The following is a 26,807-nucleotide window of genomic DNA, read 5'->3' as shown; positions in this document are numbered from 1 at the left end:
AGCAGAATCAGAGCAGCATCACAGAACTAATTAGAGAAGTGTTGCTATAGGAAAGCCAGAACCAAGATTCCAACATTCCTGCAGCTTAATATTGAACAAATACTGAAACAAGAAAATCCTAACCCACATATATAGACAAGAGGAATGTTTCCTGAAGCGAGGATATAAATAGGCTGGAAAATTGGGCGGAGAGGTGGCAGATGGAGTTTAATCCGGATAAATGCGAAGTGATGCATTTTGGAAGAAATAATGTAGGGAGGAGTTATACAATAAATGGCAGAGTCATCAGGAGTATAGAAACACAGAGGGACCTAGGTGTGCAAGTCCACAAATCCTTGAAGGTGGCAACACAGGTGGAGAAGGTGGTGAAGAAGGCATATGGTATGCTTGCCTTTATAGGACGGGGTATAGAGTATAAAAGCTGGAGTCTGATGATGCAGCTGTATAGAACACTGGTTAGGCCACATTTGAAGTACTGCGTCCAGTTCTGGTCGCCGCACTACCAGAAGGACGTAGAGGCGTTAGAGAGAGTGCAGAGAAGGTTTACCAGGATGTTGCCTGGTATGGAGGGTCTTAGCTATGAGGAGAGATTGGGTAGACTGGGGTTGTTCTCCTTGGAAAGACGGAGAATGAGGGGAGATCTAATAGAGGTGTACAAGATTATGAAGGGTATAGATAGGGTGAACAGTGGGAAGCTTTTTCCCAGGTCGGAGGTGACGATCACGAGGGGTCACGGGCTCAAGCTGAGAGGGGCGAGGTATAACTCAGATATCAGAGGGACGTTTTTTACACAGAGGGTGGTGGGGGCCTGGAATGCGCTGCCAAGTAGGGTGGTGGAGGCAGGCACGCTGACATCGTTTAAGACTTACCTGGATAGTCACATGAGCAGCCTGGGAATGGAGCGATACAAACGATTGGTCTAGTTGGACCAAGGAGCGGCACAGGCTTGGAGGGCCGAAGGGCCTGTTTCCTGTGCTGTACTGTTCTTTGTTCTTCTTTGAGTCTGGGTGTAGATGTGAGGAATGTTTTGTGAAGAGAGTGAGTGTAGATGTGAGGATTGTTTCCTGAGGAGAGTCTGGTGTAGATGTGAGGAATGTTTCCTGAAGAGAGTCTGGGTGTAGATGTGAGGAATGTTTCCTGAAGAGAATCTGGGTGTAGATGTGAGGAATGTTTCCTGAAGAGAATCTGGGTGAGGATGTGAGGGATGTTCCCTGAAGAGCGTCTGGGTGTCGATGTGAGGAATGTTCCCTGAAGAAAGTCTGGGTGGAGATGTGAGGAATGTTCCCTGAAGAAAGTCTGGGTGGAGATGTGAGGAATGTTTCCGGAAGAGAGTCTGGGTGTAGATGTGAGGAATGTTTCCTGAGGATGGTCTGGGTATAGAGGTAAGGAATGTTTCCTGAAGAGAGTCTGGCTGTAGATCTTAGAAACCTTACAGCACAGAAAGAGGCCATTCGGCCCATCGAGTCTGCACCGACCACAATCCCACCCAGGCCCTACCCCCATATCCCTACATATTTACCGACTAATCCCTCTAACCTACGCATCCCAGGACACTAAGGGCAATTTTAGCATGGCCAATCAAACTAACCCGCACATCTTTGGACTGTGGGAGGAAACCGGAGCACCCGGAGGAAACCCACGCAGACACGAGGAGAATGTGCAAACTCCACACAGACAGTGACCCAAGGCGGGAATCGAACCCAGGTCCCTGAAGCTGTGAAGCAGCAGTGCTAACCACTGTGCTACCGTGCCGCCTCATGAGGGGTGTAGATGTGAGGATTGTTTCCTGAGGAGAGTCTGGGTGTAGATGTGAGGAATGTTTCCTGAAGAGAGTCTGAGTGTAGATGTGAAGAATGTTTCCTGAAGAGAGTCTGAGTGTAGATGTGAAGAATGTTTCCTGAAGAGAGTCTGGGTGTAGACGTGAGGAATGTTTCCTGAAGAGAGTCTGGGTGTAGACGTGAGGAATGTTTCCTGAAGAGTGTGAGTGCAGACGTGAGGAATGTTTCCCGAAGGGAATGAGCGTAGATGTGAGGAATGTTTCCTGAGGAGAGTCTGAGTGTAGATGTGAGGAAAGTTTCCTGAAGAGAGTCTGGGCGTAGACATGAGGAATGTTTCCTGAAGAGAATGAGCGAAGATGTGAGAAACGTTTCCTGAAGAGAGTCTAGGTGCAGTTTTGAGGAATGTTTCCTGAAGAGAGTTAGTGTAGATGTGAGGTAATGTTTCCTGAACAGAGTCTGGGTGTAGACGTGAGGAATAAGAACATAAACATAAGAACATAAGAAATATAAGCAGGAGTAGGCCATCTAGTCCCTCGAGCCTGCCCCGCCATTCAATAAGATCATGGCTGATCTGAAGTGAATCAGTTCCACTTACCCGCCTGCTCCCCATAACTCTTAATTCCCCTACTGATCAGAAATCCATCTATCCGTGACTTAAACATATTCAACGAGGTAGCCTCCACTACTTCATTGGGCAGAGAATTCCAGAGATTCACCACCCTCTGAGAGAAGAAGTTCCTCCTCAACTCTGTCCTAAACTGACCCCCCTTTATTTTGAGGCTGTGCCCTCTAGTTCTGGTTTCCTTTCTAAGTGGAAAGAATCTCTCCACTTCTACCCTATCCAGCCCCTTCATTATCTTATATACCTCTATTAGATCACCCCTCACCTTCTAAACTTCAACGAGTACAAACCTAATCTGCTCAATCTCTCCTCATAATCTACACCCTCATCTCCGGTATCAACCTGGTGAACCTTCTCTGCACTCCCTCCAAGGCCAATATATCCTTTCGCAAGTAAGGGGACCAAAACTGCACACAGTATTCCAGCTGCGGCCTCACCAATGCCTTGTACAGATGCAGCAAGACTTCTCTGCTTTTATATTCTATCCCCCTCGCGATAAATGGCAACATCCCATTTGCCTTCTTGACCACCTGTTGTACTTGCAGACTGAGTTTTTGTGACTCATGCACAAGGACCCCCAGGTCCCTTTGCACAGTAGCATGTTGTAATTTTTTTCCATTTAAATAATAATCCAATTTGCTATTATTTCTTCCAAAGTGAATAACCTCACATTTGCCAACGTTATACTCCATCTGCCAGATCGTCGCCCACTCACTCAGCCTATTCAAATCTCTCTGCAGACCTTCCGCTTCCTCCACGCAATTCACTTTCCCACTTATCTTCGTGTCGTCAGCAAACTTTGTTACCCTACACTCAGTCCCCTCCTCCAGATCATCTAGGTAAATAGTAAACAGTTGAGGCCCCAGTACCGATCCCTGCGGCACGCCACTAGTCACCATCTGCCAACCAGAAAAGCACCCATTTATTCCAACTCTCTGCTTCCTGTTGGATAGCCATAGAACCATAGAAAATTACAGCTCAGAAACAGGCCTTTTGGCCCTTCTTGTCTGTGCCGAACCATTTTATGCCTAGTCCCACTGACCTGCACTTGGACCATATCCCTCCACACCCCTCTCATCCATGAACCCGTCCAAGTTTTTCTTACATGTTAAAAGTGACCCCGCATTTACCACTTTATCCGGCAGCTCATTCCACACTCCCACCACTCTCTGCGTGAAGAAGCCCCCCCTAATATTCCCTTTAAACTTTTCTCCTTTCACCCTTAACCCATGCCCTCTGGTTTTTTTCTCCCCTAGCCTCAGCGGAAAAAGCCTGCTTGCATTCACTCTATCTATACCCATCAAAATCTTATACACCTCTATCAAATCTCCCCTCAATCTTCTACGCTTCAGGGAATAAAGTCCCAACCTATTCAATCTCTCTCTGTAACTCAGCTTCTCAAGTCCCGGCAACATTCTTGTGAACCTTCTCTGCACTCTTTCAATCTTATTTACATCCTTCCTGTAACTAGGTGACCAAAACTGTACACAATACTCCAAATTCGGCCTCACCAATGCCTTATATAACCTTACCATAACACTCCAACTTTTATACTCGATACTCCGATTTATAAAGGCCAATGTACCAAAGGCACTCTTTACGACCCTATCCACCTGTGACGTCACTTTTAGCCAATTCTCAATCCACGCTAACACCCTACCCCCAACTCCGTGTGCCCCAATCTTCTGCAGCAACCTTTTGTGAGGCACCTTATCGAATGCCTTTTGGAAATCCAAAAACACCACATCTAACGGTTCCCCTCTGTCAACCGCACTAGTCACATCTTCATAAAAATCCAGTAAGTTCGTCAAACATGACTTTCCTCTCATGAATCCATGCTGCGTCTGCTTGATCGAACCATTCTTATCCAGATGGCCCGCTATTTCTTCTTTACTGATGGATTCCAGCATTTTCCCAACTACAGACGTTAAGCTAACTGGCCTGTAGTTACCCGCCTTTTGTCTACTTCCTTTTTTAAACAGCGGCGTAACAGTAGCCGTTTTCCAATCAGCTGGCACTACCCCAGAGTCCAGTGAATTTTGATAAATAACCACTAACGCATCCGCCATTACCTCTGACATTTCTTTCAGTACCCTGGGATGCATTCCATCCGGGCCCGGGGACTTGTCCACCTTCAGTCCCGTTAGTCTACCAAGCACTGCCTCCCTGGTAACAATAAATGTATTGAGTACCTCTCCTCCTACCAACCCTCGATCGTTAATATTCGGTAAACTATTTGTGTCTTCCACCATGAAGACCGACACAAAAAACCAATTTAAAGTCTCAGTCATTTCCTAATTTCCCACTATTAAATCCCCCCTCTCGTCCTCCAAGGGTCCAACATTCACTCGAGCCACTCTATTCCTTTTTATATATTTGTAAAAACTTTTACTATTATTTTTTATGTTTAGAGCTAGTTTAGTTTCATAATCTATCTTTCCTTTCTTTATCGCTTTCTTAGTCATTCTTTGTTGTTTTTTAAAGCTTTCCCAATCTTCTACATCTCCACTATTTTTGGTCATTCTGTACGCATCAGTTTTTAATTTAATACTCTCCTTTATTTCCTTCGTTATCCACGGCTGGCTATCCCTTTTCTTACAGTCCTTCTTTATCACCAGAATATATTTTTGCTAAGTACTGAAAAAGATCTCCTTAAAAATCCTCCATTGTTCCTCAGCTGTCCTACCTATCAGTCTGCTCTCCCAGTCCACCCTAGCCAATTCAGCCCTCATCCTATCGTACTCCCCCTCTGTTCAAGCAGAGGACTTTGGTTTGGGACCCTACTTTCTCTCCCTCCATCTGCACCAGAAATTCGACCATATTGTGATCACTCGACCTAAGAGGGTCCTTCACAAGAAGATCCTCAATTCTACCTGTCTCGCTACACATTACCAGATCTAAGATAACTCGTTCCCTCGTAGGTTCTGTTTCCTGAACAGAATGAGCGAAGATGTGAGAAACGTTTCCTAAAGAGAGTCTCGGTGCAGATTTGAGGAATGTTTCCTGAAGAGAGTCTGGGTGTAGATGTGAGGAATGTTTCCTGAAGAGAGTCTGGGTGTAGATGTGAGGAATGTTTCCTCAGGAGAGTGAGTGTAGATGTGAAGAATGTTTCCTGAAGAGGGTAAGCGTAGATGTGAGGAATGTTCCCTGAAGAGAGACTGGGTATAGACGTGAAGAATGTTTCCTGAAGAGAGAGAGCATCGATGTGAGGAATGTTTCCTGAACAGAGTCTGGGTGTAGATGTGAGGAACATTTCCTGAGGAGAGTCTCGGTGCAGATTTGAGAAATGTTTCCTGAAGACAGTCTGGGTGTAGATGTGAGGAATGTTCCCTGAAGAGAGTCTCGGTGTAGATGTGAGGAACATTTCCTGAAGAGAGTCTGGGTGTAGATGTGAGGAACATTTCCTGAAGACAGTCTGGGTGCAGATGTGAGGAATGTTTCCTGAAGAGAGTCTGGGTGTAGATGTGGTGAATGTTCCCTGAAGAGAGTCTGGGTGTAGACGTGAGGAATGTTTCCTGAAGAGAGTCTGTGTGTAGATGTGAGGAACATTTCCTGAAGACAGTCTGGGTGTAGATGTGAGGAACATTTCCTGAAGACAGTCTGGGTGCAGATGTGAGGAATGTTTCCTGAAGAGAGTCTGTGTGTAGATGTGAGGAACATTTCCTGAAGACAGTCTGGGTGTAGATGTGAGGAACATTTCCTGAAGACAGTCTGGGTGTAGATGTGGTGAATGTTCCCTGAAGAGAGTCTGGGTGTAGACGTGAGGAATGTTCCCTGAAGAGAGTCTGAGTGTAGATGTGAGGAATGTTTCCTGAAGAGAGACTGGGTGTAGACGTGAATAATGTTTCCTGAAGAGAGAGAGCATCGATGTGAGGAATGTTTCCTGAACAGAGTCTGGGTGTAGATGTGAGGAACATTTCTTGAAGAGAGTCTCGGTGCAGATGTGAGAAATGTTTCCTGAAGACAGTCTGGGTGTAGATGTGAGGAATGTTTCCTGAAGAGAGTCTGGGTGTGAATGGAGGAATGTTTCCTGAAGAGAGTCTGGGTGTGAATGGAGGAATGTTTCCTGAAGAGAATCTGGGTGTAGATGTGAGGAATATTTCCAGAAGAGAGTCTGGGTGTAGATGTGAGAAATGTTTCCTGAAGACAGTCTGGGTGTAGATGTGAGGAATGTTTCCTGAAGAGAGTCTGGGTGTGAATGGAGGAATGTTTCCTGAAGAGAGTCTGGGTGTGAATGGAGGAATGTTTCCTGAAGAGAATCTGGGTGTAGATGTGAGGAATATTTCCAGAAGAGAGTCTGGGTGTAGATGTGAGGAATGTTTCCTGAAGAGAGTCTGGGTGTAGATGTGAGGAATTTTTCCTGAAGAGAGTCTGGGCGTAGATGTGAGGAATTTTTCCTGAAGAGAGTCTGGGCGTAGATGTGAGGAACGTTTCCTGAAGAGAGTCTGGGTGTAGATGTGAGGAACGTTTCCTGAAGAGAGTCTGGGTGTAGATGTGGCGAATGTTTCCTAAAGAGAGTCTGGGTGTAGATCGGAGGAATGTTTCCTGAAGAGCATCTGAATGTAGATGTGACGAATGTTTCCTGAAGAGCGCCTGGGTGTAGATGTGAGGAATGTTTCCTGAAGAGAGTGAATGTAGATGTGACGAATTTTCCCTGAAGAGAGTCTGGGTATCGATGTGAGAAACGTTCCCTGAAGACAGTCTGGGTGTAGATGTGAGGAATTTTTCCTGAAGAGAGTCTGGGTGTAAATGTGGTGAATGTTTCCTGAAGAGAGTCTGGGTGTAGATGTGAGGAACGTTTCCTGAAGAGAGTCTGGGTGTAGATGTGAGGAATTTTTCCTGAAGAGAGTCTGTGTGTAGATGTGGTGAATGTTTCCTGAAGAGAGTCTGGGTGTAGATGTGAGGAACGTTTCCTGAAGAGAGTCTGAGTGTAGATGTGAGGAACGTTTCCTGAAGAGAGTCTGAGTGTAGATGTGAGGAACGTTTCCTGAAGAGAGTCTGGGTGTAGATGTGAGGAACGTTTCCTGAAGAGAGTCTGAGTGTAGATGTGAGGAATTTTTCCTGAAGAGAGTCTGGGTGTCGATGTGAGGAAATTTTCCTGAAGAGAGCCTGGGTGTGGATGTGAGGAATGTTTCGTGAAGAGAGTCTGTGTGTCGATGTGAAGAATGTTCCCTGAAGCGAGTCTGGGTGTAGATGTGAGGAATGTTTCCTGAAGAGCGTGACTGTAGACGTGAGGAACGTTTCCTGAAGAGAGTCTGGGCGTAGATGTGAGGAATGTTTCCTGAAGAGAGTCTGGGCGTAGATGTGAGGAATGTTTCCTGAAGAGAGTCTGGGCGTAGATGTGAGGAATGTTTCCTGAAGAGAGTCTGGGCGTAGATGTGAGGAACGTTTCCTGAAGAGAGTCTGGGCGTAGATGTGAGGAATGTTTCCTGAAGAGAGTCTGGGCGTAGATGTGAGGAATGTTTCCTGAGGAGAGTCTGGGCGTAGATGTGAGGAATGTTTCCTGAAGAGAGTCTGGGCGTAGATGTGAGGAATGTTTCCTGAAGAGCATACTGGGTGCTGGGTAATGAACAAGGCCAAGTGTTAGATTTGTTTGTGGGAGAGCACTTTGGAGATAGTGACCACAATTCGGTGTCTTTCCTTATTGCAATGGAGAGTGATAGGGCCATACGGCAGGGCAAGGTTTATAATTGGGGGAGGGGCAATTATGACGCGATTAGGGAGGAATTAGGGAGCATAAGATGGGAACAGAAACTGTCAGGGAAAGGCACAAATGAAAAGTGGAGCTTGTTCAAGGAACAAATACTGCGTGTCTTTGATAGGTATGTCCCTGTCAGGCAGGGAGGAAATGGCCGAGTGAGGGAACCATGGTTCACAAAAGAGGTTGAATGTCATGGGGAAAGAGGAAGCGTATGTAAAGATGAGAAAACAAGGTTCAGTTGGGTCGATTGAGGGGTACAAGGTAGCAAGGAATGATCTGAAAAAAGGGCTTAGGTGAGCCAGGAGGGGGCATGAGAAGTCCTTGGCGGGTCGGATCAAGGAAATCCCCAAGGCTTTTTACTCTTATGTGAGAAATAAAAGAATGACCAGGGTGAGGTTAGGGCCGGTCAAGGACAGTAGTGGGAACTTGTGCATGGAGTCAGAAGAGATAGGAGAGGCGATGAATGAATACTTTCCTTCAGTGTTCACCAAGGAGAAGGGCCATGATTTTGAGGATGAGTGTGAGATACAGGCTGATAGGCTGGAGGAGGTAGATGTTCTGAGGGAAGATGTATCAGCAATTTTGAAAAACCTGAGGGTCGATAAGTCCCCTGGGCCAGATGGGATATATCCTCGGATTCTTTGGGAGGCAAGGGATGACATTGCAGAGCCTTTGGCTTTGATCTTTGGGTCCTCACTGTCCACGGGGATAGTTCCAGAGCACTGGAGAGTGGCGAATGTTGTTCGTCTGTTCAAGAAAGGAAATGGAATGACCCTGGTAATTATAGGCTGGTTAGTCTTACTTCGGTGGTCGGTAAGTTAATGGAAAAGGTCCTGAGGGACAGGATTTATGACCATTTGGAAAGATGCAGCTTAATCCAGGAGAGTCAACACAGATTCGTGAAGGGTAAGTCTTGCCTCACAAATTTGATTGAATTCTTTGAGGAGATAACTAAGTGTGTAGATGAAGATAGAGCAGTTGATGTCGTATACATGGATTTTAGTAAGGCGTTGATAAGGTTTCCCATGGTCGGCTCATGAAGAAAGTAAGGAGGTGTGGGATAGAGGGAAATTTGGCCGATTGGATAAAAAACTGGCTATCTCATAGAACACAGTAAGGAGTCTAACAACACCAGGTTAAAGTCCAATAGGTTTATTTGGTAGAAAACGCCACTAGCTTTCGGAGCACTGCTCCTTCGTCAGGGTAAGAGTAGGATGCTCGGGCGGATGAACACGTGGCTGAGGAACTGGTGTAGGGGGCAGGGTTTCAGATTTCTAGATCATTGGGACCTCTTCTGGGGCAGGTGGGATCTGTACAAGAGAGATGGGTTACACCTGAACTACAAGGGGACCAATATACTTGCAGGGAGGTTTGCTAGTGTTATTGGGGAGGGTTTAAACTAGATTTGCAGGGGGATGGGAACCAGAGTGCCAGAGCAGATAGTGGAGCGGGGGTGAAAATAAATTATGTTAATAGTTCATGCAAAATTACAAATAGAAGGGTTGTGTGTGGTGGTAATAATCTTCTGAGGTGTGTCTATTTCAATGCCAGGAGTATTGTGGGGAAGGCAGACGAGCTGAGGGCGTGGATTGACACATGGAATTATGACATTATAGCCATTAGTGAAACTTGGCTACAGGAGGGGAAGGACTGGCAGCTCAATGTTCCAGGGTTCCGATGTTTCAGATGGGATAGAGGCAGTGGGATGAAGGGTGGGGGGGGGTGGCATTGCTAGTCAGGGAAAATGTTACAGCAGTGCTCAGGCAGGACAGATTAGAGGGCTTGTCAACCGAGACCATATGGGTGGAGCTGAGAAACAGGAAAGGTATGACTACGTTAATGGGGTTGTATTATAGACCACCCAATAGTCAGCGAGAATTGGAGGAGTAAATCTGCAGAGAGATAGCAGACAACTGCAGGATTCTTAGAGACAGAATGTATGCGCATTTAGAACGGAACAATCTCATTAGTGACAGACAGCATGGTTTTGTAAGAGGGAGGTCGTGTCTTACAAATTTGGTGGAGTTTTTTGAGGAAGTGACAAAAACGGTTGACGAAGGAAAGGCCGTGGATGTCGTCTATATGGATTTCAGTAAGGCATTTGACAAAGTCCTTCATGGCAGGTTGGTTAAGAAGATTAATGCTCATGGGATACAAGGAGAGGTGGCTAGATGGGTAGAAAACTGGCTTGGCCACAGGAGACAGAGGGTAACAGTTGAAGGGTCTTTTTCCGGCTGGAGGTCTGTGACCAGTGGTGTTCCGCAGGGCTCTGTACTGGGACCTCTGCTATTTGTGATATATATAAATGATTTGGAAGAAGGTGTAACTGGTGTTATCAGCAAGTTTGCGGATGACATGAAGATGGCTGGACTTGCGGATTGCGATGAACATTGTTGGACAATACAGCAGGATATAGATAGGCTGGAAAATTGGGCAGAGAAATGGCAGATGGAATTTAATCCAGATAAATGCGAAGTGATGCATTTTGGAAGAAATAATGTAGGGAGGAGTTATACAATAAATGGCAGAGCCATCAAGAGTATAGAAACACAGAGGGACCTAGGTGTGCAAGTCCACAAATCCTTGAAGGTGGCAGTACAGGTGGAGAAGGTGGTGAAGAAGGCTTATGGTATACTTGCCTTTATAGGACGGGGTATAGAGTATAAAAGCTGGAGTCTGATGTTACAGCTGTATAGAACGCTGGTTAGGCCATATTTGGAGTACTGCGTCCAGTTCTGGTTGCCGCACTACCAGAAGGATGTGGAGACTTTAGAGAGAGTGCAGAGAAGGTTTACCAGGATGTTGCCTGGTATGGAGGGTCTTAGCTATGAGGAGAGATTGGGTAAACTGGGCTTGTTCCCCCTGGAAAGACGGAGAATGAGGGGAGACCTAATAGAGGTGTACAAAATTATGAAGGGTATAGATAGGGTGAACAGTGGGAAGCTTTTTCCCAGGTCGGAGGTGACGATCACGAGGGGTCATGGGCTCAAGGTGAGAGGGGCGAGGTATAACTCAGATATCAGAGGGACTTTTTTTACACAGAGAGTGGTGGGGGCCTGGAATGCGCTGCCAAGTAGGGTGGTGGAGGCAGACACGCTGGCATCGTTTAAGACTTACCTGGATAGTCACATGAGCAGTCTGGGAATGGAGGGATACAAACGAATGGTCTAGTTGGACCAAGGAGCGGCACAGGCTTGGCGGGCCGAAGGGCCTGTTTCCTGTGCTGTACTGTTCTTTGTTCTTTGAAACATAAAGTTGTGATAGTAGGGAATTTTAATTTTCCACATATAGATTGGGACTCCCATACTGTTAAAGGTCTAGACGGGTTAGAGTTTGTAAAATGTGTTCAGGAAAATTTTCTAAATCAATATATAGAGGTACCAACGAGAGAGGATGCAATATTAGATCTCCTATTAGGAAACGAGTTAGGACAAGTGACGGAAGTGTGTGTACGGGAACACTTTGGTTCCAGTGATCATAACGCCATCAGTTTCAACTTGATCATGGATAAAGATAGATCTGGTCCTCGGGTTCAGGTTCTAAACTGGAAAAAGGCCAAATTTGAAGAAATGAGAAAGGATCTAAAAAGCGTGGATTGGGACAGGCTGTTCTCTGGCAAGGATGTGATTAGTAAGTGGGAGGCCTTCAAAGGAGAAATTTTGAGAGTGCAGAGTTTGTATGTTCCTGTCAGGATTAAAGGCCAAGTGAATAAGAATAAGGAACCTTGGTTCTCGAGGGATATTGGAACTCTGATAAAGAAGAGGAGAGAGATGTATGACATGTATAGGCAACAGGGAGCAAATAAGATGCTTGAGGAATATAAAAAGTGCCAGAAACTACTTAAGAAAGAAATCAGGAGGGCTGAAAGAAGACATAAGAACATAAGAAATAGGAGCAGGAGTAGGCCATCTAGCCCCTCGAGCTTGCCCCGCCATTCAATAAGATCATGGCTGATCTGAGAGTGGTTTAGTTCCACTTACCCACCCGCTCCCCATAACCCTTAGTTCCCTTATTGATCAGAAATCTATCTATCTGTGACTTAAACATATTTAACGAGGTAGCCTCCACTGCTTCAATGGGCAGAGAATTCTAGAGATTCACTACCCTCTGAGAGAAGTTCCTCCTCAACTCTGTCCTAAACTGACTCCCCCTTATTTTGAGGCTGTGTCCTCTCGTTCTTGTTTCCTTTCTAAGTGGAAAGAATCGCTCTGCCTCTACCCTGTCCAGCCCCTTCATTATCTTATATGTCTCTCTAAGATCTCCCCTCAGCCTTCTAAACTCCAACGAGTACAGGCCCAATCTACTCAATCTCTCCTCATAAGCTAACCCCCTCATCTCCGGTATCAACCTGGTGAACCTTCTCTGTACTCCCTCCAAGGCCAATACATCCTTCCGCAAATAAGGGGACCAAAATTGCACACAGTACTCCAGTTGCGGCCTCACCAGTACCTTGTACAATTGCAGCAAGACCTCCCTGCTTTTATACTCCATCCCCTTCGCGATAAAGGCCAACATTCCATTTGCCTTCTTGATCACCTGCTGCACCTGCAGACTGAGTTTTTGCGATTCATGCACAAGGACCCCCAGGTCCCTCTGCACAGTAGCATGTTGTAATTTTTCACCATTTAAATAATAGTCCATCTTACTATTATTCCTTCCAAAGTGGATAACCTCACACTTGTCAACATTATACCCCATCTGCCAGATCCACTTAGCCTATCCAAATCTCTCTGCAGACTTTTCGCATCCTCCACGTAATTCGCTTTCTCACTCATCTTTGTATCATCCGCAAACTTTGTTACCCTACACTCGGTCCCCTCCTACAGATCATGAGGTTGCTTTGGCAGACAAGGTGAAGGATAATCCTAAGAGCTTCTACAGGTACATTAAGAGCAAAAGGATAGTAAGGGATAAAATTGATTCTCTTGAAGATCAGAGTAGTTGGCTATGTATGGAACCAAAAGAAATGGGGGAGATATTAAATGGGTTTTTTGCATCCGTATTTACTAAGGAAACTGGCATGGAGTCTATGAAAATAAAGCAAACAAGTAGGAAGGTCATGGAACCTATACAGATTAAAGGGGAGGAGGTGCTTGCTGTCTTGAGGCAAATCAGAGTAGATAAATACCCAGGACCGGACAGGGTATTCCCTCGGACCTTGAAGGAGACTGGTGTTGAAATTGCAGGGGCCCTGGCAGATATATTTAAAATGTCAGTATCCACGGGTGAGGTGCCGGATGATTGGAGGATAGCTCATGTTGTTCCGTTGTTTAAAAAAGGCTCAAAAAGTAATGCGGGAAATTATAGGCTGGTGAGTTTGATGTCAGTAGTAGGTAAATTATTGGAAGGAGTACTAAGAGATAGGATCTACAAATATTTGGATAGACAGGGACTTATTAGGGAGAGTCAACATGGCTTTGTGCGTGGTAGGTCATGTTTAACCAATCTATTAGAGTTTTTCGAGGAGGTTACCAGGAAAGTGGATGAAGGGAAGGCAGTGGATGTTGTCTACATGGACTTCAGTAAGGTCTTTGACGAGGTCCCGCATGGGAGGTTAGTTAGGAAGGTTCAGTCGCTCGGTATACATGGAGAGGTAGTAAATTGGATTAGACATTGGCTCAAAGGAAGAAGCGAGAGAGTGGTAGTGGAGGATTGCTTCTCTGAGTGGAGGCCTGTGACTAGTGGTGTGCCACAGGGATCAGTGCTGGGTCCATTGTTGTTTGTCATCTATATCAATGATCTGAATGATAATGTGGTAAATTGGATCAGCAAATTTGCTGATGATACAAAGATTGGAGGTGTAGTGGACAGTGAGGAAGGTTTTCAAAGCTTGCAGATGGATTTGGACCAGCTAGAAAAATGGGCTGAAAAATGGTAGATGGAGTTTAATGCAGACAAATGTGAGGTTTTGCACTTTGGAAGGACAAACCAAGGTAGAACATACAAGGTAAATGGTAGGACTCTGAAGAGCGCAGTAGAACAGAGGTTATCTGGGAATACAGATACATAGGGGCCGATTTTACCAAATTGGGACTAAGTGCCGGGTCCGGTCGTCAAACGGATCCGCGCCCGGCAGCCGCGCTCCAGCGCGCCCATACGCCTTTTTTCGGCGCCAGTCTATTAGGTGGGGCTTAGCGCTGTTGGAGCGGCCGGAGCTCCAACTGCACATGTGCAGTTCAGAACAGACTGCAGGCAGCGCGCCCGGGCGCGAAAGGCAAAGCAGCTCAGACAGCAGAGAGGGTGAAAGGAATTCCCTTTGGAGGATAATGTCCACGTTATAATCACAGGAACTAAAAACCCGACAGTCCAAAATCTGGGATAATATTACAGGACAGGGATGGGGGGGGATATACATTTTGAAATATTATCCCAGATTTTGGACTGTCAGGTTTTTAGTTCCTGTGATTTGGACATTATCCTCCAAAGGGAATTCCTTTCATCCTCTCTGCTGTCTGTGCTGCTTTGCCTTTCCCTGGCCGGGGGCGGGGGGGGGGGAGGGTGGGTGGGTGGGATGGAGAAGGGGAGTGACGTGTCTGCCCCTGGAGGGGGGGGGTGGGGGGAACCCTCCTCCGATCCCTCCTCCGGTGGGGAGGAGGGATCGGCCGCAGACTGGCAGCGCCCCCCGCCCCCCCCAGGGCAGACACGTCATCCCCCTTCTCCATCCCCCCCCCCCCCCACCCGCAGGGGCAGACACGTCACTCCCCGTCTCCATCCCCCCGCCCCAGGGAAAGGCAGAGCAAGGCCAGGAACGTGCAGGAGGCTGTCGACGAACTGCAGATCGGAAGGATGGTGGAGGGAGACCAGCGATCAAGCTAGGTTGGGAGTGTGCCTCCCAGTGGGGTCCGATCGGGTTGGGGGGGGGGGGGGGGGCGCTGATGGGGTGGTTCGCGGGGGGGGGGGGGCGGTCCGCAAAGCATGGTCGGGGGGGATTGGCTTCGGCGGTTCCCCTGCTGATTTGGAGTCCCATTTGGACTTTTATTTCGCAGGTCGTTTAATGCGCGGACGCGAAATGGGCCGCAACCTGGTAAAGTCGGATTCGTCGGTAAAGTTGGGCGCGAGCTTCATTAAGTCGATTTAAATGCATGCAAATGCATTTAAATCGTCGCGCTGGCTGATTCGGGCGCGCGCCAGACCCGCGCCCGGATCAGGGCTCGGTAAAGACGCGATCTGCCATGAGTCGGGTGCAGATCGCGTTTTAGGCCCAACGCCCAACTTTACCGCGATTTCGCACCTGAAAATGGGCGTGAAATTTTGGTAAAATCGGGCCCATAATTCCCTAAAAGTGGCGTCACAGGTAGATAGGGTCGTAAAGAGTGCTTTTGGTACATTGGCCTTTATAAATCAAAGTATTGAGTATAAGAGTTGGAATGTTATGGTGAGGTTGTATCGGACATTGGTGAGGCCGAATTTAGAGTATTGTGTGCAGTTTTGGTCACCTAATTACAGGAAGGATATTAATAAGGTTGAAAGAGTGCAGAGAAGGTTTACAAAGGATGTTGCTGGGACTTGAGAAACTGAGTTACAGAGAAAGGTTGAATAGGTTAGGACTTTATTCCCTGGAGCGTAGAAGAATGAGGGGAGATTTGATAGAGGTGAATAAAATTATGATGGGTATAGATAGAGTGAATGCAAGCAGGCTTTTCCCACTGAGGCTAGGGGAGAAAAAAACTAGAGGACATGGGTTAAGGGTGAAGGGGGAAAAGTTTAAAGGGAATATTAGGGGGGGGCTTCTTCACACAGAGAGTGGTGAGAGTGTGGAATGAGCTGCCAGATGAAGTGGTGAATGTGGGCTCACTTTTAACATTTAAGAAAAACTTGGAGAGGTACATGGATGAGAGGGGTGTGGAGGGATATGGTCCAAGTGCAGGTCAGTGGGACTAGGCAGAAAAATGGTTCGGCACAGCCAAGAAGGGCCAAAAGACCTGTTTCTGTGCTGTAATGTTCTATGGTTCTATGTGAGTGGGAGATCTGCTCACAAACAGCAAACAGGGCATATAAAGACACAAACTCAATTTACAGAATAATGAATAATGATTGGAATGCGAGTCTTTACAGCTAATCAAGTCTTAAAGGTACAGACAATGACAATGTCTGTAACTGTCGACTCCTTACTGTGTTTACCCCAGCCCAACACCGGCATCTCCACATCATATCTCATAGAAGACTCCACTATGGTGGTGGTGGATGGAAAATTTTCAGACTGGAGACCAGTTACCAGTGGTGTACCACAGGGATCAGTGCTGGATCCTCTGCTATTTGTGATTTTTATCAACGACTTGGAGGAGGAGGCTGAAGGGTGGGTCAGTAAATTTGCTGATGACACCAAGCTTGGTGGAGTAGTGGATGAGGTGGAGGGCTGCAAAGAGACATTGATAGGATGCAGAGTCTTACTTCGGTGGTTGGTAAATTAATGGAAAAGGTCCTTAGGGATGGGATTTACGACCATTTAGAAAGATGCGGATTAATCCGGAATAGTCAGCACGGATTCGTGAAGGGCAAGTCGTGCCTCACAAATTTGATTGAATTTTTTGAGGAGGTAACTAAGTGTGTTGATGAAGGTAGGGCAGTTGATGTCATATACATGGATTTTAGTAAGGTGTTTGATAAGGTCCCCCATGGTCGGCTTATGATGAAAGTAAGGAGGTGTGGGATAGAGGGAAAGTTGGCCGATTGGATAGGTAACTGGCTATCTGATCGAAGACAAAGGGTGGTGGTGGATGGAAAATTTTCAGACTGGAGGCAGGTTGCTCGCGGAGTGCCACAGGGATCAGTGCTTGATCCTCTGCTCTTTGTGATTTTTATTAATGACTTAGAGGAGGGGGCTGAAGGGTGGATCAGTAAATTTGCTGATGACGCCAAAATTGGTGGAGTAGTGGATGAGGTGGAGGGCTGTTGTAGACTGCAAAGAGACATAGATAGGATGCAAAGCTGGGCTGAAAAATGGCAAATGGAGTTTAACCCTGATCAATGTGAGGTGATTAATTTTGGTAGGACAAATTTAAATGTGGATTACAGGGTCAAAGGTAGGGTTCTGAAGACTGTGGAGGAACAGAAAGATCTTGGGGTCCATATCCACAGATCTCTAAAGGTTGCCACTCAAGTGGATAGAGCTGTGAAGAACATAAGAAATAGGAGCAGGAGTAGGCCATCTCGCCCTTCGAGCCTGCCCCGCCATTCAACAAGATCATGGCTGATCTGAAGCGAATCAGTTCCACTTACCCGCCTGCTCCCCATATCCCCTAATTCCCTTATCGATCAGAAAACTATCTACCCGTGATTTAAACATATTCAACGAGGAAGCCTCCACCACTTCAATGGGCAGAGAATTCCAGAGATTCACTACCCTCTGAGAGAAGAAGTTCCCCCTCAACTCTGTTCTGAACCGGCCCCCCCTTATTTTGAGGCTGTGCCCTCTAGTTCTGGTTTCCCTTCTAAGTGGAAAGAATCTCTCCACCTCTACCCTATCCAGCCCCTTCATTATCTTATATGTCTCTATAAGATCACCCCTCATCCTTCTAAACTCCACTGAGTACAGACCCAATCTGTTTAATCTCTCCTCATAAGCTACACCCCTCATCTCCGGTATCAACCTGCTGGACCTTCTCTGCACTCCCTCCAAGGCCAATATATCCTTTCGCAAATAAGGGGACCAAAACTGCACACAGTACTCCAGTTGCGGCCTCACCAGTGCCTTGTACAGTGGCAGCAAGACCTCCCTGCTTTTATATTCTATCCCCCTCGCGATAAAGGCCAACATTCCATTCGCCTTCTTGATCACCTGCTGCACCTGCAGACTGAGTTTTTGCGATTCGTGCACAAGGACCCCCAGGTCCCTCTGCACAGTCGCACAATGTAATTTTTCTCCATTTAAATAATATTCCAATTTACTATTATTTCTTCCAAAGTGGATAACCTCACATTTGCTAACGTTATATTCCATCTGCTAGATCCTCGCCCACTCGCTCAGCCTATCCAAATCTCTCTGCAGACTTTCCGCGTCCTCCACGCAATTCGCTTTCCCACTCACCTTCGTGTCATCAGCAAACTTGAATACCCTACATTCAGTCCCCTCCTCTAGATCATCTATGTAAATGGTAAACAATTGAGGCCCCAGCACCGATCCCTGCGGCACGCCACTGGTCACCAACTGCCAACCAGAAAAGCACCCATTTATCCCAACTCTCTGCTTCCTGTTAGATAGCCAATCCCCAATCCACGCCAACACCTTACCCCTAACTCCGTGTACCCCAATCTTCTGCAGCAACCTTTTGTGAGGCACCTTATCGAACGCCTTCTGGAAATCTAACACCGGTTCCCCTCTGTCAACCGCACTAGTGACATCTTCATAAAAGTCCAGTAGATTCGTCAAACACGACTTTCCCTTCATGAATCCATGCTGCGTCTGCTTGATTGAACCATTCTTATTCAGGTGCTCTGTTATTTCCTCTTTAATAATGGACTCTAGCATCTTCCCAACTACGGACGTTAAGCTAACCGGCCTGTAGTTACCCGCCTTTTGTCTATTTCCTTTTTTAAACAGCGGCGTAACAGTAGCTGTTTTCCAGTCAGCCGGCACTACCCCAGAGTCCAGCGAATTTTGATAAATTACTACTAACGCATCTGCTATTACCTCAGCCATTTCTTTCAGTACCCTGGGATGCATTCCATCCGGGCCCGGGGACTTGTCTACCGTCAGTCCTATTAGTCTACCAAGCACCACCTCCTTAGTAACAGTAATTGTATTAAGGACCTCCCCTCCCACCAACTCTCGATCTCTAATATTCGGCAAACTATTTGTGTCTTCCACCGTGAAGACCGACACAAATAACTTATTTAAAGTCTCAGCCATTTCCTCGTTTTCCACTATTAAATCCCCCCTCTCATCTTCCAAGGGTCCAACATTCACTCTAGCCACTCTATTCCTTTTTATATATTTGTAAAAACTTTTACTATCATTTTTTATATTTTGAGCTAGTTTAGTTTCATAATCTATCTTTCCTTTCTTAATCGCTTTCTTAGTCGTTCTTTGTTTTTCTTTAAAGCTTTCCCAATCCACTAATTCTCCACTATTTTTGGCCACTCTGTACGTATCTGATTTTAGTTTAATACTCTCCTTTATTTCCTTCGTTATCCACTTCCGGTTATCCTTTTTCTTACAGTCCTTCTTTATCACCGGAATATATTTTTGCTGAGTACTTAAAAAAATCTCCTTAAAAATCCTCCACTGTTCCTCAGCTGTCCTACCTACCAGTCTGCTCGCCCAGTCTACATTAGCCAATTCCACCCTCATCCTATCGTACTCCCCTCTGTTCAAGCAGAGGACACTGATTTGGGACCCTACTTTCTCACCCTCCATCTGTATCAGAAATTCCACCATATTATGATCACTCATCCCAAGAGGATCCTTCACAAGAAGATCCTTAATCCTACCTGTCTCATTGCACAGAAGGCCTACAGTGTGTTAGCTTTTATTAACAGGGGGTTGGAGTTTAAGAGCCGTGGGGTTATGCTGCAACTGTACAGGACCTTGGTGAGACCACATTTGGAATATTGTGTGCAGTTCTGGTCACCTCACTATAAGAAGGATGTGGAAGCACTGGAAAGAGTGCAGAGGAGATTTACCAGGATGCTGCCTGGTTTGATGGGTAGGTCTTATGAGGAAAGGTTGAGGGAGCTAGGGCTGTTCTCTCTGGAGCGGAGGAGGCTGAGGGGAGACTTAATAGAGGTTTATAAAATGATGAAGGGGATGGATAGAGTGAACGTTCAAAGACTATTTCCTCGGGTGGATGGAGCTATTACAAGGGGGCATAACTATAGGGTTCATGGTGGGAGATATAGGAAGGATATCAGAGGTAGGTTCTTTACGCAGAGAGTGGTTGGGGTGTGGAATGGACTGCCTGCAGTGATAGTGGAGTCAGACACTTTAGGAACATTTAAGCGGTTATTGGATAGGCACATGGAGCACACCAGGATGATAGGGAGTGGGATAGCTTGATCTTGGTTTCAGATAAAGCTCGGCACAACATCGTGGGCCGAAGGGCCTGTTCTGTGCTGTACTGTTCTATGTTCTAGAGCTGGGCTAAAAATTGGCAGTTGGTGTTTAACCCTGATAAGTGCAAGGTGATTCATTTTGGTAGGACAAATTTGAATGCGGATTACAGGGTCAACAGCAGGGTTCTGAGGAATGTGGAGGAACAGAGAGATCTTGGGGTTCATATCCACAGATCTCTGAAGGTTGCCACTCAAGTGATAGAGCCGTGAAGAAGGCCTATAGTGTGTTAGCGTTTATTAACAGGGGATTTGATTTTAAGAGCCGTGGGGTTATGCTGCAACAGTACAGGACCTTGGTGAGACCACTTGGACATTTGAAATATTGTGTGCAGTTCTGGTCACCTCACTATGAGAAGGATGTGGAAGCATTGGAAGGAGTGCAGAGGAGATTTACCAGGATGCTGCCTGGTTTGGAGGATAGGTCTTATGAGGAAAGAACAAAGAACAGTACAGCACAGGAAACAGGCCCTTCGGCCCTCCAAGCCTGTGCCGCTCCTTGGTCCAACTAGACCAATCGTTTGTATCCCTCCATTCCCAGGATGCTCATGTGACTATCCAGGTAAGTCTTAAACGATGTCAGCGTGCCTGCCTCCACCACCCTACTTGGCAGCGCATTCCAGGCCCCCACCACCCTCTGTGTAAAAAACGTCCCTCTGATGTCTGAGTTATACTTCGCCCCTCTCAGCTTGAGCCCGTGACCCCTCGTGATCGTCACCTCCGACCTGGGAAAAAGCTTCCCACTGTTCACCCTATCTATACCCTTCATAATCTTGTATATCTCTATTAGATCTCCCCTCATTCTCCGTCTTTCCAAGGAGAACAACCCCAGTCTACCCAATCTCTCCTCATAGCTAAGACCCTCCATACCAGGCAATATCCTGGTAAACCTTCTCTGCACTCTCTCCAATGCCTCCACGTCCTTCTGGTAGTGCGGCGACCAGAACTGGACACAGTTCTCCAAATGTGGCATAACCAGCGTTCTATACAGCTGCATCATCAGACTCCAGCTTTTATACTCTATACCCCATCCTATAAAGGCAAGCATACCATATGCCTTCTTCACCACCTTCTCCACCTGTGTTGCTACCTTCAAGGATTTGTGGACTTGCACACCTAGGTCCCTCTGTGTTTCTATACTCCTGATGGCTCTGCCATCAGGAGTATAGGTTGAGGGAGCTAGGGCTTTTCTCTTTCGAGCGGAGGAGGATGAGAGGCGACTTAATAGAGGTTTATAAGATGATGAGGGGCATAGAAAGAGTGGACGTTCAGAGACTATTTCCTCGGGTGGATGTAGCTGTTACTAGGGGGCATAACTATAAGGTTCATGGTGGGAGATATAGGAGGGATGTCCGAGGTAGGTTCTTTACTCAGAGAGTGGTTGGGATGTGGAATGGACTGCCTACTGTGATAGTGGAGTCGGACACTTGAGGAACTTTCAAGCGATTATTGGATAGGCACATGCAGCCCACCAGAATGATAGGGAGTGGGATAGCTTGATCTTGGCTTCGGACAAAGCTCGGCACAACATCGAGGGTCGAAGGGCCTGTACTGTGCTGTACTGTTCTATGTTCTATGTTAGAGTGAGTGTAGAGGTGAGGAATGTTTCCTGAAGAGAGTGAGTGTAGATTTGAGGAATGTTTCCTGAAGAGAGTGAGCGTAGATGTGACGAATGTTCCCTGAAGAGAGTCAAAGTGTAGATGTGAGGAAATTTTCCTGAGGAGAGCCTGGGTGTAGATGTGAGGAATGTTTCCTGAAGAGAGCCTGGGTGTAGATGTGAGGAATGTTTCCTGAAGAGAGTCTGTGTGTAGATGTGAGGAATGTTTCCTGAAGAGAGTCTGTGTGTAGATGTGAGGAATGTTTCCTGAAGAGAGTCTGTGTGTAGATGTGAGGAATGTTTCCTGAGGAGAGTCTGTGTGTAGATGTGAGGATTGTTTCCTGAAGAGAGTCTGAGCGTAGATGTGAGGAATGTTTCCTGAGGAGAGTCTGTGTGTAGATGTGAGGAATGTTTCCTGAAGAGAGTCTGAGCGTAGATGTGAGGAATGTTTCCTGAGGAGAGTCTGGGTGTCGATGTGAGGAATGTTCCCTGAAATCATAGAGATATACAGCACGGAAACAGGCTCTTCGGCAAGGTGTCCGTGCCGGCAAGGTTTCCTAAACTGAACGAGTCTCGTTTCCCTGCTTTTGGCCCATTTCCCTCTAAACCTTTCCTATCGATGTATCTGTCCAAATGTCTTTTATATGTTGTAATTGTACCCGGCTCTATCACCCCTGGCAGCTCATTCGATATACACACCATCCTCTGAAAAAGGTGTCCCTCAGGTCCGTTTTAAATCTTTCTCCTCTCATTTTATAACTATGCCCCCAGGTTTTGGACTCCCTTCCCTGAGGAAAAGACCTTGGGGGGAATTTTCCTGTCCCTCCCGCCACGGGAATCATAGTGGGCAGGTGGCGGACCAAGCAAAGATCCATTGACATCGGGTGGGATTTTCTGGTTTTGGGGCGAGTGTGGCTAGAAAATCCCACCTCTCACCCTCCAGTCAGAGGTTTAATTTATTTACACATACTCAAATACGGGAAGGGGCATGCTCCTTAGCTACCTGTGCATTCATGCAGCAAAAGACGAAAGAGAAAGAAAGAATTACATGGCAAAGACCACAGAGTAAAGAATTATTGTTTCATGTATGTTCAGAGTATAGAATCAAAATTCAATGATGTATTCCATCCTCAAGGGCGACAGGCTGAACTGATGCTGGATAATTCACTTTTCAAGTAGGGTTGACTTCCCTGATGAGATAGGTATGCAGAATTGAATCAGTCTTGGAGATGATGGTACAGAAGTTCCAGTCAGAATAGTGTAGATGAGAGCCAGACGTTCACCCTGAATTTACCTATCATGTGTTTGAGAGAGTTGGGTCCCCACAGTGCCGAAGGAGGCCATTTGGCCCATTGAGCCTGCACTGACAACAATCCCATACATGCCCAATCCCCTACTTACCTTGCTAATAGAGTCAAAGAGGTTTACAACATAGAAACAGGCCCTTCGGCCCAACTTGTCCATGTCGCCCAGTTTTTACCACTAAGCTAATCCCAATTGCCTGCATTTGGCCCATATCCCTCCGTACCTATCTTACCCATGTAACTGTTTAAATGCTTTTTAAAAGATGAAATTGTACCCGCCTCGAGTACTGCTGTTGGTAGCTCATTGCAGACACTCGCCATCTTCTGTGTGAAAAAATTGCCCCTCTGGACACTTTTGTATCTCTCCCTTTCACCTTAAACCTATGCCATCTAGTTTTAGACTCCCCTACCTTTGGGAAAAATGTTGACTAGCTAGCTGATCTATGCCCCTCATTGTTTTATAGACCTCTATAAGATCACCCCTCACCCTCCTACACTCCAGGGAAAAAAGTCCCAGTCTATCCAGCCTTTCCCTATAACGTAAACTATCAAGTCCTGGTAGCATCCTAGTAAATCTTTTCTGCACTCTTTCTAGTTTAATCCCCCTGACACTAAGGGTCAACTTAACATGGCCAACACAACTTTGGAGTGTGGGAAGAAACCGGAGCACCCAGACGAAGCCCACACAGACACTGGGAGAACGTGCAAACTCCACACAGGCAGTCACCTGAGGCCGGAATTGAATCCGGGTCCCTGGCACTATGAAGCAGCACTGTACCACTCTGCTGCCCAATCTGCTGTGGGGTTAATAATATAAAATTGGATCACACCGAATTTGAGAGATTGGGTAACACGGTACCACTTATAAAGGGGGAAGCAAGTCAAAAGCACGTCTTTTTATGGATGGGTGATGAGAGGAGAAATCAGGGCTGTTTAAACATGGACAGAAACAATTTTTGTGCTATTATGAAACAGAAACAGAAACTGCTGGATAATCTCAGCAAGTCTGGCAGCATCTGAGGGTAGAGGAACAGAGTTAATGGGAGGAATCTTACCGAAAAATTCTAAGTCCAGGACGGGCGTGAAAACGGGAGAGTTTCTCACCCATTTTTGGGCGAGCTCAAATTCAGTATCTTATCCAGCCAGTGCAGTAATAAAAGGGCTAAACCATTCCTTGCCTATAAAGGAAGGGAGTGGGCTTAAATTACCAGCAAGCCTAATGTAGCAGCAGAAGGCGCAGTTGCGCATATACAAACCTCAACCAACAAAGGCCTAACAGGTCTAAGAGAGAGACCTGTCAGGCCTCTGCTGCTGCAGTCAGCTTCGACTCAGCCTCCCTCCCCAGCTATCATACAGGCAAACTAAGCTTTCTTAATACCACAAAGCAATATTACTGGTTCCACTAGCTAGAGGGTCATGTTACATGACTGCCACCTCTCTATTCTAGCATTGACATAGAGTGTGCATCCTTTTGTCTAGGTCCCTGAGATTGTTAATGTTGTAACCATTAGGTCGTAAAGAGAGGTTGTGGGGTCCTTTGTCCTAGCAGATGAATCAGCTTTGGTTGGCCAGGTCTGGCTTATGAAATGTAGATGGCCTTTCTATCGTTCCCTTTCAATTGGTCTCTACAGCCCACAGGGAGTTGTTAGGGTTCTTCAGAGATAACGAAGTATCAGTTTCTACGAAACTGTTATATTAGCTTCTGTTATTTGAGGGCCAGACAGACATAGGCTGAAAATATTAGTGGGCTAGACAAAACATTTGGCGGACGATTTAAAGGTCCATTGAGCTCGGGCTGTAATTTACGGTGTGGCCAGAAAATCCCACCCATAGCTTCAACCATTCAAGACAGAGATGAGGAGATTAATTTTTTCACTGAGGCGCATAAGTCTTTGGAACACCCTTCCTCAAAATGTGGTGTTAATGGAGCCTTTGAATATTTTTAATGCAGGGCTAGATAATTTCTTGATAAGCAAGGTGGTGAAAGTTTATTTGGAGTAGATGGGAATTTAGAGTTGAAGTTACAGTCAGACTAACTATGATCTTATTGAATGGCTGGAGGAACTGAGAGACCTACTCTTGCTCCTAATTTGTATGTTTGAATCTATATTGATAACTATAAGGCAAAAAGCTGGCATGTCTCTTTTTTTGAGCAATATTTTGTATTAAATTTCTGATTTGGATTCTTCATGGCTAGTAGCAGCTCATATGGTGTTAAAATCTCAAAGCTTACACATTGTGTCTCGTAAAATGGCACTGAGTAATGTAGGAAAGTGAGCTGTCTAATGTGTGAATTATTTATCTAATTGCTGTTTGAAGGATATTCCTGTAAATAAACTAGCTACAACATTTTCCTAAATACTTTCACAATTTGTATGAAATAATAAGTAACTTTATAAATGCATTTTTTTTGCTTATTTATTATTTAGCATTAGCAGAATTTGAGGAACCAAAAAGATCTACTTTGGTTATATTTGGAGTGCTGACTCTGAGTGTGCGGATCTATCAAGATCGATGGGGCTATGGTGTTTACTCCGGACCAATTGGAACCGCTGTCTTCATAATAACCGTCAAATTTGTATGTAGAATACTAAAGCATTTACACTTGTCTTGGTGTTATATCACTATTACAGTTTGTTATTTACAGGTCTTTATGGCTGTCCATCTGTCCTTGTTTCTCTCCTGTTCTTGTATTTCACCTTTATTCCATCACGGGATGTCGGCTTCACTGGCAAGGCCAGATTTGGTGCCCATCCTTAATTGCTTGGCTTGCTTGGTCATTTCAGTCAGTTAAGAGTCAACCACATTGCTGTGTGTCAAGAGTCACACACCAGCTGGGCCAGACCAGCTAAGGGTGACAGATTTCCCTCCCTGAAGGACATTAGTGAATCAGATGGGTTTTTACAACAATCAATAATAGTCATGGTCACCATCATTGGTGATTCATTTTATATTCCAGAATTATTAATTGAATTCAAATTCTATTAGAGCATGAGCCTGGGCCTCTGGATTACTAATCCAGCAACATTACCACGACTCCACCATCTCCCCCTTTCTAAGCAGTTTAGAAGCAGCATAATAAAGAAGTATCTGTTAATCCAGTCTTTTTATCACTTTGCTATCACGCTGTTTTCTGTGTAAATTTGGCTGCTTCTTCTGAGGATTTTGCTCCTTATAAATATTTTAATATATGCCTATTTCAAATGAAAATTGAGGGAAATAAAGCTGCAGGGTTACGGGGATAGACTGGGGAAATGAGCTAACATGGACTCCATAGGCTGAATGGTTTACTTAGAGTCATAGAGTCATAGAGGTTTACAGCATGGAAACAGACCCTTCAGCCCAACTTGTCCATGCCACCATTTTTTTTAAACCCCTAAACTAATCCCAATTGCCCGTATTTGGCCTATATCCCTCTATACCCTTCTTACCCATGTAACTATCTAAATGCTTTTTAAAAGACAAAATTGTACCCGCCTCAAATGCTACCTCTGGCAGCTTGTTTCAGACACTCACCACCCTCTATGTGAAAGAATTGCCCCTCTGGACACTTTTGTATCTCTCCCCTCTCACCTTAAACCTATGCTCTCTAGTTTTAGACTCCGCTACCTTTGGGAAACAATATTGACTATCTACCTTATCTATGCCCCTCATTATTTTATAGACCTCTATAAGGTCACCTCTCAGCCATCCTACACTCCAGAGAAAAAAGTCCCAGTCTATTCAGCCTTTCCTTATAACCCAAACCATCAAGTCC

The 26,807-nt window shown here is 45.8% G+C and overlaps 1 protein-coding gene across 1 annotated transcript in view; it reads left to right on the top strand.

Annotated features, from left to right (window-relative positions):
* mymk (myomaker, myoblast fusion factor) overlaps positions 1 to 26,807 on the top strand; it is a 50,038-nt gene that overhangs the window by 741 nt on the left and 22,490 nt on the right. The window contains exon 4 of the mRNA XM_078226150.1: positions 25,480 to 25,628. Within this exon, the coding sequence (XP_078082276.1) occupies positions 25,480 to 25,628 (149 nt within the window). The remainder of the gene's footprint in view (positions 1 to 25,479; positions 25,629 to 26,807) is intronic.

The sequence above is a fragment of the Mustelus asterias genome, chromosome 13, assembly GCF_964213995.1.
Source record: "Mustelus asterias chromosome 13, sMusAst1.hap1.1, whole genome shotgun sequence".
Lineage (NCBI taxonomy): Eukaryota > Metazoa > Chordata > Chondrichthyes > Carcharhiniformes > Triakidae > Mustelus > Mustelus asterias.
Note: the sequence above shows the minus strand (reverse complement) of the source record. Positions and strands in the feature narration are given on the sequence as shown.